Source organism: Triturus cristatus, chromosome 3_1 (assembly GCF_964204655.1).
Source record: "Triturus cristatus chromosome 3_1, aTriCri1.1, whole genome shotgun sequence".
Lineage (NCBI taxonomy): Eukaryota > Metazoa > Chordata > Amphibia > Caudata > Salamandridae > Triturus > Triturus cristatus.
The window spans coordinates 35,782,896-35,796,566 of NC_140583.1; the positions used below are offsets into that span (position 1 = coordinate 35,782,896).

A 13,671-nucleotide genomic window follows, 5' to 3' on the forward strand; every position below is an offset into this window, starting at 1 on the left:
AAGCACTAAATAAACACATTTACAATTGCTCTTGCTTGAGATTGCTGCCTCTGGCTGTTAGATGTCACCCCAATCGCCATTTTAAGCCTGTTTTTGAAGAGTATTTAATGATTCTGCAGAGTATTTAAAAATTATTTTTACAAGACCTTTCTGAGGTGGTACTTCCTTGAAGTCTTATGCACCTTGGAAGTTGGGCGGACAATGCGTAGGAACTGTCTCTTCTTGCTGAGGGCTCTCACGGAAGTATGAATAAGCTTCACGTATCGCAAAAACAGTACAAAGACCAAATCCTTAGAGCCAAATCCTCTGACTTCAGAGCACTTGTGAATTCCGCAAAGAACACACCAAAGTGCCTGATCGAGCTTATAGCACAAACTACAAAGCCCTCCACCACTTCCGCTCTTGAGCGAACAGCGACCCGCTGCAACAACTTTGTGTATTTCTTTGATAGAAAAGTCATAGACATCCATATCTTGCTGCAAACCAGTGAACCTCTAAAAATGAGATTCTACCATGCAAGGCGCTTCATTCTTGTTCTTCTTTCTCCCCCATTTCCGAAAGAGTCCTACAGTGAACAATTTCCAAAGTTAAACCCTCAAACCACCTTCAGGATGCCATTCGAGGGTATATCAGAAAATCTCTTGCCACACACCTAGAGCCCCTATGGACCAACATGGTCAACTTCTCCATTCAATAGGGCCAATTTCCAGAATAACTTAAAGTGGGTCAAGTCTCTCCTCTCTTGAAAAAACAATCTCTCAACCCAAAGAACTACCGCCTGGTCTCCACACTTCCATTTTTAGGCAAAGTCATTGAAAAGTTGTGTTGCTTCCCAGTTCACTTCACACATTCGAACGAACAACCTCCTAGACTCTCTCCAATCAGGTTTCCGCCAAGGCCACAGTACAGAAACTGCAACCCTACAAATAGTCGATGACTACTTTAGAATCCTCGACACCGGGATTTGCTGTCTCCTGGACTTGTCCACTGCATTCGACACTGCCAAAGATTTGGACCTCGTTCCCACTTTTGAACAGCACATGGGCTGTGGAGGCACAGTACTCAATTGGTTCTGCTCTTACATAACCAACCACTCCCAAATTGTGGAAATGGGCAAGGCGTTCTCGAGACCAGTCAATGTATATCATGGGATACCTCAAGGCTCAATCCACTCCCCAACCCACTTTAACCTGTACCTAGAACCACCACGTGTGATTCTCAGAAAAGCTGGGATTCTCTTCCACCTCTATGCTGACGACACCCAAATATACATGAAAATCTCTTCCCCTGAAAACCTTGCCCTCCTTTTCATCACTCTCCTAAAGATTCAAAACTGGATGTCTAACCATCATCTAAAACTCAACCCAACTAAAACAGAATTTCTTTCGATCTCACCTCCAAAAGCAACAAGCATTGGCATAGCCAATAGGTCTCGCCTTTGAGACCTTATAAGTGTTTAACCATGCAACAGTTAATGTTGTTGCACTAAGGATATTGTGCTGCATAACTAAATACTTATAAGGTCCCGAAAGCGAGACCTATTGGCTATGCCAATGCTTGTTACGTAAAGCAATTTGACGATGCTGCAAAGCTTTGGGGGCAAAAAAGTCAGACGCTGTAGATCATCGATAAAAGGAAATGTTCTAAAGTCGACTTTACTGGCTTACCGCTTTGCCAATGCTTGGTAGGGGGTGGCGAGGAGGTAGGTGGTTTTAGAAAATGAAAACTGCCAATCCCCAACAAGTTATCTTTCCCCAGTCCCAGAATAAAAACCTTCATGAGCGCACATGCCTTCTTTGCGCGGCAGTTGAGCGAACACAATGGCATGCCCAGCTGAAGAAAGCACCAATGTTTCCATAGAGATGTGTCAGCGATGCGCGTGAAAAGGGCAGCTTCAATTGAGTTTTTGTAGAATAAATCCAATGTACAAAGAGTAAAGATGATCTTGAAGCTTTATTGTAGTAACATGAATGACACCACGGGAGTGCGTCCTTCCTCTCCGAAGTATGAACGGTCACTGACACACAGAACCGTTCATAGTTCAGGGAGGAGGTTGAACGCACGAGAATACAAGTTCATGAAACGCTCATTTGAAAGATACACACATAGCATGCGCGTGTAACAATCACACGCGCATGTGATTACCAGAATGCAGAGAAAGCACAAGCTCAGTGAGACACCACGAGCTTGTGAACACGTTATACCACATATACAGTATACTACATCACCCTCCTCCTTTCATGAACAAAATAAAAGATATTAAGAGAAATAATAATCCTTGTATCTTGAGGGAAATGTACAATTGCGAGTAGGTCTACTGTAAATAGGATCAGAAGTCTCATGAGCAACAGTATTTTGAGGTTCATTATAAGACACAGAGGTTGATGCACAACCAGTAAGATCTTGTACAGTGAACTCATTACTGGATGAGACCAAGGAATTATCAGTGGATACATCATTTGAAAAGTATGAAAAATGTAAGTCATCTTGAAACACATTTTTTTTTTAGTCACAATCTCACTGGCTTGGTCTGGAGTTAACTTGACCAACATCCTTTTGCTCCACCAACCTTTATGTCCCAGAAACACCGAACCTTTAGACACTTTAAGAATTTGTACAGGAAGTGATAGTTTTGACAAACCTTTCTTGACTTTCTTTGGAGATTTAATCAACACCCAATCCCCAATATTAAGATCATGAGAATAATTACAAGCTCTGGTATCAAAATTCTTCTTCTGTATAGATTGTTGGAGTGTCACATTTTTAAGCATGTTTTGTTTAGCTTTACAAACCAAACATGAATCATCATTCTTTCTTAGCATTTTAATCCATGAAGGACAAAGAGTTCCATTTGGATCTCTCTTCTTGAGAAGTCTAAAGGGTGAAACTCCAGTAGATGAATGAGGAGTAGTGAGATATGACCAGATTTTCTTTTTCAAAAAATCCACAATAGGAACATTAATAGCTAAGGCTGATTGAATACCTCCTTTTATAAATCTATTCATCCTTTCTACTAAACCATTGGCCGAAGGAGAGTATAGAGCAACTTTTAAATGTTTAATGGCATGAGCAGACAAAAAATTCTCCATTAAATTTGAGGTGAAATGAGAACCATTATCCGTAACCAACTCCCTTGGGAATCCTTCTGAGAGAAAGACTCTAGAAAGAAAGTTAATCACAGATGATGTGCTGGGAGAACAACAAAATTCAAATTCAACCCACTTTGAATAATAATCTACTAACACTATTATGTACTTCTTGTCTGCCGAAAGTACTTCAAATGGTCCTGCAAAATCCAGAGCTAATTTTGTCCAAGCCTCTTCTGGAATTGGAACATTATGCAAGGGCGTTTTTATGGTTTTCCAGTGTTTATCAGATACAAGACATGTATCACATGAATTTACCCACTTTGTGACATCCGAATCTAAACCAGGCCACCAAAAATTTTCTTTCAACCTCCTAGAGGTAGCACCTATACCTAAATGCCCTTCATGTGCAATTTTAAAAATTTTAAAGCGCAACAAAGCTGGAGGAACCGCAAGATCACCACGCATGACCAAACCTTCAACTAGAGAAAGTTCTTGATTAACCTGTGCAAAAGATTTCAGAGGAGAAGGTAACGAACGTTCCTTGGGCCAACCTGACACAATCATATTTTTAACCGCCAAAAGAATAGAATCTTCTTCAGAGGCTTTAATCCAATCATCTTGAGAAATATGAGGTAAGTTAGTAGTAAAATCCTCAACAGAGGCTACCACGCATTCCACATCATCAAATCTGGAAGATGACGAGTTATTCTTCAATGATAACCTGGAAAGACAATCAGCTCTTGCATTACGACCACCAGGTATGTACTTTATAACAAAGTTATATTCATGTAAACGTGACAGTAAACGAACCAGTCTTGAGGAAGCTTTACCTGTCCCATTTCCATTTAGTAGGTGTATTAAAGGCATATGATCACAAAAATTTCAAATTCTGACCCCCAAATAAAAGTTTTAAACTTTTCTACAGCCCATGTACAAGCAAGTGCTTCTCGCTCAATTGTGCTGTAATTAGTTTCTGGAATAGAGAGAGACCTAGACGAAAAAGCCACTGTATTCTCCTTACCATTGACCCATTGGCAGAGAACAGCTCCTAAACCATTTTGACTCGCATCAACAGAAAAAATGCATTTGTGTCTAGGTGAGAATGGAGAGAGAGCAGGAGCTTGAAGAATAAGTTTTTTAATTAACTCAAACGCTTGCTGAGCTTCACTTCCCCATGAAAAAGTAGTGTTCTTTTTTAACAGAATGCATAAAGGTTGTACCACCTGGGCATAATTAGAAATGAATTTCGAATAATATTCTGTCATGCCCAAAAAAGATCTTAAGAGGTCTTTGTTTTTTGGTACAACCACTTCCTCAATGGCTTGGGTGAGAGAAAATTTGGGCCTGATTCCCGATGCAGATATGGAATGCCCAAGGTAATCAAGGGATTCAAGCATGAACTTGCATTTGTCAGTGCCCAAAGTAACCCCAAATTCTTTAAACTTGTTGAGAACTTTTCTGAGAGTAGATATGTGCTCATGCTTATTTCTAGAACAAATTAAAACGTCATCCTGATAAGCTTGAACTGATTCAATACCCTCTAGCATATGATCCATAAATCTCTGGAATACACTTGCCGCTGAAGCTAACCCAAAAGGTAATCTGAGAAATTTATAGGCCCCAAAAGGTGTGACAAAAGTGGTTAGATCAGTGGACAAACTGGAAAGTGGTATCTGATGATACGCTGACCTTAAATCCAGAAGAGTAAAGCATGTCGCACTAGCGATGTTAGATAACAAGTCTTGAATCTTTGGTAATGGGTGACAATCCACTACAATGTTTTTGTTAAGTGTGCGCAAATCAGCACATAGACGAATCGAATTGTCCTTTTTCCTAACTATTACATTTCGACTGACCCATTCCGAAGATTCTGTAGATTTTATAATGCCTTCATTAACTAGTTTACCTAGTAAAACCTTGAGATCATTTCTAACGCTTAAGGGAATAGGTCTAGGCTTGTGTGAAATTGGTATAGCATTATCCTTTAACTTGATAACATGTTCAACCTTTTTGATTTTGCCTATATTTGAGGTAAAAACTTCAGGGAATTTCTTGAACATAGCTTCAGCAATGTTTGTAACATCTGGCAAATAGTTACCATGAACAGCAGAAATAGAGATCTCAGTATTAATTTGAACAGGATTTTCAGAGCCAGGAACTAACTTTAAGCCCATCTTTGCTAGATCCTGCCATCCAACAATATTCTTTGGATGGCTACATAAACTTTTGTAAAAATTTTGCAATCTAAACATGTTATAAATTCAGTGAAATAACCAAGCATATCAATTATATGACCACCATAAGCTTTTGGAATGGTATCTAAAGTTTGTAATGGTTTTTTAAAACCCCAAAACATATCCAACAGGGTGTCTGAAATAATGGTGACCGGTGCTCCAGAATCAGCCATCATGTCAATTTTAACAACTCCAATAATAACTTCACACAAAGGTTCCTTGACCTTTTGTGTCGGAGACAAATCCTGGGAATCAATAGAAAGCATAAGACTTTCAAAGTTATCAACAAGAGACTGACTAAGTTCACCATTGACATTTTTAGAACTCTCATTAGTATCAAGACTACTGACTCTGACCATCTTTCTGCTTCTGCAAACAGTAAAGAAATGACCCATTTTTCCACATTTTGTACATTTCTTACCCAGTGCCAGACAAGTCGGGCTATCACCTAAATGTGATTTTGAGCCACACCTAAAGCAAAATGAATTATTTCTGTATTGTTTCTGTGGAAAAGATTTCACAAATTTAGGCCTATAAGAAATGTTGTTAATATGGGGATCATGTTGAATCAAATTAACAGATGAAACATTGTCATTACTTAAACATTTTGATGTCTTCTTATGAAAGCAGCTGTAGACAAATTGATCTCTTATATAAGTATCTAGTTCAGCCCCAAAGTTACAGTTTGCAGCTAAATTCCTTAGAACTGAGATATAATCCTCAATGGATTCGTCTGAATTTTGTTTTCTTTTCATAAAGTTAAATCTCTCGAGCATAACACTTGGCTGTTCTAAAAATTTCTTGTTCAACCTGTTAACTGTATCTGTGTAAACGTTCCATCCATCCCCTTCACCTGGTGGAGGAATTGTCACTGGTAAGTTATCAAAAGTTTCACGGCCAGAGCTGCCCAGAAAACTGTAAAGGATCGCTAGTTTACGTTTGGGAGAGTAACTGTCAGCATCTATTGCCACCAGATAATTCTCAAAAGACTTAAACCAAAGTTTCCATGCCTCTTTTGGTTTGCCTTGTCTTGGAAGGAACTGGTCCAACTGACATATTTGTTGAGAAGCCATTAAAAATGTATATTGAAATGAAAACCTCAAATTGCTGGTTAAAGTTAATAATATAAGTATCTTGGCATCTAAATATAATGCTGAAGAAATGCAAAGAATAGGTTTCAGGCGTGAAGGGTGTAAAAACTTACTTGCGATCTTTCCCAATTCAGTCCCGAGTGAGCTTCATCAATTTCCCTTCGATAAATGAAAAAGAACAACACACGCGCTAAAAGCCAATCAGAATGCGCGTTTTAGCAAGGATAGAGGTTGAGTATTACTAGAACCAATCAATTGGCTCTTCCGTAAGCTCTTCCGTGAGGGTTTGTAATAACCAGAAGGCGGGGCTCAGCGTGAAAGTGACACGTAGCTGGAAAGGAGGCTAATCCGGAAACTCGTTTCCTGAATGCGGAAGCAAAACAACGGGAGAGTTTCCTTAGCGAGATGAAAGAAACGAAGTGGCTGTGGAGAGGTAACTTGAAGCGTGAATAACTCCAAAGTGACGATAGGAGGCACAATTCTTTGTAGTGTTGAAAAATTACAAGTAAGCAACTCGTCGCCAAATGAAAAGGGCAGCTTCAATTGAGTTTTTGTAGAATAAATCCAATGTACAAAGAGTAAAGATGATCTTGAAGCTTTATTGTAGTAACATGAATGACACCACGGGAGTGCGTCCTTCCTCTCCGAAGTATGAACGGTCACTGACACACAGAACCGTTCATAGTTCAGGGAGGAGGTTGATCGCACGAGAATACCAGTTCATGAAACGCTCATTTGAAAGATACACACATAGCATGCGCGTGTAACAATCACACGCGCATGTGATTACCAGAATGCAGAGAAAGCACGAGCTCAGTGAGACACCACGAGCTCGTGAACACGTTATACCACATATACAGTATACAGTGCGGCGCTGGAATGTCCACGCAGCAGGGTAACGAGACCTGGGAAGCCCCCGCTTTGTTTACGGACCCATTGCAGTGTGCAAAGCTGTGACACCCTTCACATGTGGATGACTGTTGTGTCAAGCCATGCCGATATTAAGCGCCAGTTGCAAAAGGCGAAATTCCCCAGCAGATGTGTTAACGTGTTTTGTTTTCCGGGATGTCAAAAAAGCGACTCTGTATTTCACAATTTAGAGAAACGCAATGATGTGTCAAGCACACAACAGGTTAATATTCCTCTCGCTGAATTAAATAAAAAGTGAACATCTGCTTAGGTGAAAAATGTAGCAAATAGGGGCAGTTGAAAAAGTTCTCCAGTGAATATTATGAGCCACGTGACAGCCACAAATTGCTCCTGTCTCGTGAGTATCAAGGTCACGAGAACAGCTTCGGTTTATTTTTAGTTAACTAAAAAGTTATTGCACTTTTTTCAAGTTTGTACACTTAACATTTTTGGGACTAAACGACTTACACGGCAAAAAACATAAAAGCAGTTATTTAGGTGGGGGAGGGTTAAGGGGGTGTCAAAACATACCCGATTTAGTTTTTTTAAAATTCCGAACACAAGATTGAAAATAAGAGAATCGCATGGGATTTTGTAAGGGCTCCGGTCACGGTGAGAGTAAGAGATGGGAGGGGCGGGAGAGGGGGCCACATAGTGAAAGGAATGCCCCTCAGCCCACTTAAGAACAATACTCATGATCTACAGCTGGAAGAAACCTTTAAACACTGATGTGCATTGGCAAATGACTCTCTTATCGCTAGGAAAATAAAGCCTATACACAAGGAGACCTGAATGCTTCGTGTAAATAGGATACATCGTTTCCAGTAAGGGAATTTCCATTCATATAGCACTGTCAACAAGTCTTCACGGACTATCACCACAGTGACGCCAGCACAGCCAATGTTCTTCTGCGCTCCAGCAAAAATGAGTCCAAACTATAAAAAAACGAAATTATAAGTCAGTGAAAGCGGATGTCATTTTAAGGCTGCTAAGCACTTGAGAACATACATTCACTCTGGGCTTTGGGGTGGTGTGAACATTGCCATCCCACCGGGCACCAAGGTCAAGGGTGTGCACGCTGCATAACAGGCTGATCCGAGATAAGAGCAGCCTGCAGAGATCTTGCTTGGCGTGGCATCTTTCAGGAGATAATTACAACGGTCGCGATCAAGCGCTGTGAGCGATACGCTTAATGAGCATGACGAGGAAAGCCATATGGCGCCTCTGCTCATAAGCGCACGCCCGCGCACATGCACGCAAGCTGTAGGCAAGCCATGGTAGAATTTTTTACGCCCTTACTAAAAGTCTCGCCAGATCAGCGCATGCGCTGTGTCAGGCGAGTCCTAAAAACCCAGTGCAGGAATGGATGGCCAACTTTCCCATCCTGGATAGCTAACCTGCCATTGTCCGTAGTGCTAGATCTTTGGGTAGCACCCTTGACAATTATCTAAATATCCACAGCCACATCACAGCCATGGCCAAAACCACTCAACATCAACTCAGGCAGCTGTGGGGCGCCAGGCAACTGATCCCGGAACAAGACCTCAAAACCGTGATGCTGTCCCTCATCCTATCCAGACTAGATTAAGGAATTGTCCTTTTCTCAGGCATACCCAAAGTACATCTAGGCACATTGAGAGCGCCTCTACATACAGCAGCGCGCTTCGTGTTAGGTCTCAAGAAAAGTGACTGCATTTCCCCGGCCTCGCTAAATCTCCAATGGCTTCTCATTGAAGCTCGGGCCCAATTTAAAACCACCTGCATTACCCACAGAGCGCTGCACTCCTCTTCACCCTCCTATGTAGGGTGATAAACTAAATACTCTATCCAGGAGACAAACGACCTACATTGTATGTCCCCACCATCCTAATCAATGCTTGAACCATGTGCGTCCCTGTCCAACGACTGATTTTGTCCTGGTCGCAGCTACCGATGCAATTTCTGAACGCAATTATTGCAACTGTAACTTGCTGTACTCTTGGATCATGCTACTGCTCTAAAGCGCCCAGATGTTTTCGGGCAATGCCCACGCTAAATAGAATTGCATAAATAAATAAACACAGTAGGTTTAAAGACACTCCAAACACTCCAAGGCATACTGATCCACTGGCGCTGGTGCAGATGCAGAAGTCACCCATGTCCTTATGCAGGATTTAAAAATGCAGTCGTTGATAAACACCTTCGGATGTGCAACTGCAAGAAATTCTGAGAGCATTTGATCTTGCATTCCTGTGACTTTTTTAGGTAGAGCCGCGATCTTTCCTAACTAATAAGCGAACTACATTTTCTGTTACCTTGAAAAAAACAACACACAAAGGTTCTTTTATTTTGGATGCATTTGTACAGCACTTTGACTTGCACGGTTGCACCTTCATATTTTTGGGACACACTACTTCTGTTAGTCATCAAACAGAGACGCGCCAGTGTTACGCTCAGAACACATCTTCCGATCGTTAGAGGTATTCTTAGGTGACCAGGTTTCCTTGGACAAGCAGGTTAAGTGTCTATATACCTGGAGCAGACCTCAGATGCTCTCTCCCTGCCTCAGGCCTGACACGGCTCGCCCCGCCTGGCACTCAGTGACTCACAGACGGGCACCTGGCACCCTCTCATCCCACTAGGGTCAGAGCAGGCCGTGCACGCCCTGTTCCAGGCGGGAACATTGTGTTCCTGCGATACAAAGGGTGGAGGAGCCCTGACGGCGCCCTTCCCAAGTCCTGGCAAGCCAAGCGCATCACATCAGGGACGGGATGTAGGAATGCGGCTGGGGGTACACTACAGCCCCCCAGAGTGACCAGATCATGATCTGAAGTCTCAGGGATGCACTGCCTCTGTTCATAGGGACCCTGTCCTGGCTCACGGACCGTCATCCCACACATGCAGGAACGGAACCAAGTTATGGCCAGCGGCCCTAAATGACCCGTTCACCACCACACACATCCAGGATGTGACACGCAGACTTGAACATCGAGGAACGTCCTGGACTCAAAGTTATAAGCACCAGGAACGTGAGTACTGGCTGACCTCGATTGAACCATCAAGATACAAGGCGTTGTCTACCGAAAGCCGAACCTAGAATCATGGGGTGATAGGACCCCCTAAAAAGAGGTAACTGGAGTCTGCAATGAAGACAGACCCAGTGGATTCCTTGCTTCCATCCTTTCTCCTTTTTGTTGACTAGCAGTAACCCCTACGCCCCTTCGCCGTCTACATACCGACAAGGTAAAGTAAGTACCGGTCCCTAAAAAGAGTGCCTGTGGCCCCCACCGGCTCAAGTTAAGCACTGATTTTCTCCATCTTTGACTATGCTTCCTAACTCGCCACCTCCAGTATGTTATGGCAGGTAAACCCAAGGCCCCCCACCTGCAGGATTCCACATACGGGTGCACCAGCTGACCCCCAATCCCAGTAGTTCACCCAGGTACCTCCACTCCCCCCACCTCCAGTACACTAATGCAGATAAACCCATTTCCACCAACCTGCAGGATTACACATATGGGTGCACTTGCTGACCCCCACCTCCAGTACTTTACTCAGACACCCCAACTCCTGTACTTTACTCAGACACCCTCAGTCCCTCCACCTCCTGTACTTTACTCAGACACCCCCACTTCCCACACCTCCAGTATTCCACTGCAGATATATCCCTTTCCATCTACCTACAGGATTATCCGCGTGGCCACACCAGCTAAGCTCACCTCTAGTACCGTGCCCTGGTACACTCACCTCCAGAGTGCCACCCCTGGTCAGTGCAGCCCTAGCACTATATGCCATGTTATGCTTATTTGTAAGTCAAAGGGGGGTGGGCAGGGTGGTATCCGGACAGGAGAGGGAGGAATCCTGTCCTTGGGTGGGGGGGTGGTGGTCCTGTCTAGATGGGGTGTATTTTGAAGGGGGGAGGTATGATAACAACAGAAAGGAAGTAACTATGCTGATGGGTGGGGTATGGTGACGGAGGGGGTTTACTGATATGGCTGTATCCTTATGGGAGGAAGAGGGGGAATATTGATCGGGGGTGTTCTGATGGGGGATACCTTATTTGTATGGTGGGGGCTAGTACGGGGGAGTATCATGACGGTGTGGAGGGTATCCTGGCGGAGTTGGGGTATCCTGACGGAGTAGGGGGTATTCTGACGCGGTGGGGGTATCCTGTCAGAGTGGAGGGCATCATGACAGGGTGGGGGTATTAGGACTGGGTGGTGGTGTCCTGATGGTGGTAGAGGGTATCCTGACAGAGTGAGGGTGTCCTGATGGTGTGGGGGTATCCTGACGGGGTAGTGGGTCTCCTGACAGGGTGGGGGTATCAAGACAGGGTGGGGGGTATCCTGATGGGGTAGGGGGATCAGGGCCGGACTGACTACTTGGCGTTTTGGAATGCTGCTGAGCTGGGGGCTGATTTTGTTGATGGGGACCTGCGTGTACTGAACAAAATTTGTTTTCCTTTAGTTATTTCGAAGTACACGCAGGTCTCCATGAACGAAATCAGCCCCCTGCTCGGCAGAATTCCAAAACGCCCGGTAGTCAGTCCGGCCCTGAGGGGGATCCTGGGGCCGGAAGAGCAAGCAGTGGACTGCCCAGGTGTAAACCTTCAGACAAGGGCACAAGTCGGATGTACATGCGGGTACACGGCCTCCATCCACTCTTTTCACAGGGTGGATGCTGTCCACCCTGCCAAGAAGTTGGGTCCCACTGTAAAACATGCAGGAATCGTCCTGGTGTAATTTACAAACACCAGGACACATTCAGCAGCGTCTGCACATTGTCTGCTTTCCATACACAACACTGTGCAGGCAGGGATGGGAGGGGGCTTTCTTATTTCAGACTCATGCTGGGCCCATAACAAAGGCCGAATCTGAGGGGTCATCAGGCCTCCTTTTGTTGGATCTCCTGGCTGGAAGCTGTCAGGAGCCTCACACCTGAGGGAAACAAAGGCTCACGCCTTGTTAGCACTTCACACACACTTGCGAAGGCAGCTTTTCATTTTGTTCAGGCTCTTTTGAGGAGCTAACATGCACTGTTAGAATGTCAGATGTGTAGGTCTTTCCCAGTAGTTAAACAAAATAAATAGCATTTATATAGTACTTACTACCCCTGAGGAGGTGTTGTAATAATTTAAATATCACTATTTTTTCTTGTAAAGCACTAGGGGTAGAGGAAGTTTACGCTGACAATGTTTTACGTGTAGCTTACAAAAGTGTGAATCTTCTGCCTAAATCAGGAGGGTTTCCCTGTACACTCGAAATGTGCTCCAATGTAATCATGATAGACATGTTAAACATATATGTGAGGGCTTAAGATCTGATGTCACTTCTTGTGATGCCACTTCCAGTGATGTCACTTGCATACTGATTAACTAGGTTAGTCCCCCCACTTCTATTTTAGGACTAGTGCCCTGCTTCAGACCCCACCTCCCTACACCCCCACCATATCTCCCCACACCCACTTAGGCCTCCCACTTGACCCCGTCCCTCCCCCTCACCTCCAGCGGTTCAGGCCCAGGGCGGAGGAGGCTGCGAACCAGGGGTCCAGGATGTAGAGGCAGCGGACGGGACCGGCCCCGCTGAGCGCAGCCTGCAGAGCCGGGTTGTCGTGCAGCCGCAGCCCCTTCCGGAACCAGTGCAGGGCCGAGCCAGCGGGGGTACCGTGAGGGGGCATCGGGTGTTGAGATACGGGAAGAAGAGGGTGTCCCAACGCCGCCTCACAGAGTCCGGGCTGCGCCACACGCTCCTCGCGCCCACGGCTCCCTCGTGCCCTGGCAACGGACGCTGTCCTCGCGCCGTTCAGCAGGCAGTGAAAGTCCTCGCGCAGCTCGATCTGTCCTCGCGCAGCTCAATCTGTCCTCGCACAGTGACAACACTCCCAGTCGGCCCTCCGCACACAGGTGTCAGACTCAGACCCCGCCCCGCCACAGCCCTCCTCCCATCTGTCAACCGACGCCTACTCTCATTGGCTAAAGTTGCCACCGCCAGGGGAGCGTTCAGGAAATGCCATAGGCTGTCAGAACAGCGAACGTTGATTGGCCGTCCCGAGTCCGGCCTCCACGGTCATGTTTCTTCCATGTGTTATTATGCTCTGCGAGGAGCTGGCTGCCCACGCTTAGACTGTAGACGTCAGAGTTGACTGCTCGGTCGCCATGGTTACGAGCACGCTCCTTGCCAGGGAGAGATGAACTTGAGAATAAAAGGACAACGGTGCCGCGAACTCGGGGTTTGTTCTGATCTATTAGCGAACGTGTGCGGAGGCTTCATATTCAACACCTGAAAAGAGACTTATATGTAATATAAGGCATGTATGGGCACTGGAAGTAGGGGTGCGGGGGATGCTCGCAGCACCCCCCAACATAACCAT

The 13,671-nt window shown here is 44.8% G+C and overlaps 1 protein-coding gene across 1 annotated transcript in view; it reads right to left on the reverse strand.

Moving 5' to 3' along the window:
- CRY2 (cryptochrome circadian regulator 2) overlaps positions 1 to 13,209 on the reverse strand; it is a 499,904-nt gene extending 486,695 nt beyond the window's left edge. Inside the window, exon 1 of the mRNA XM_085646709.1 lies at positions 12,803 to 13,209. Coding sequence (XP_085502835.1) covers positions 12,803 to 12,978 — 176 coding nt within the window. The 5' untranslated portion in view covers positions 12,979 to 13,209. The remainder of the gene's footprint in view (positions 1 to 12,802) is intronic.
- Between the last annotated feature and the right edge of the window lie 462 nt (positions 13,210 to 13,671).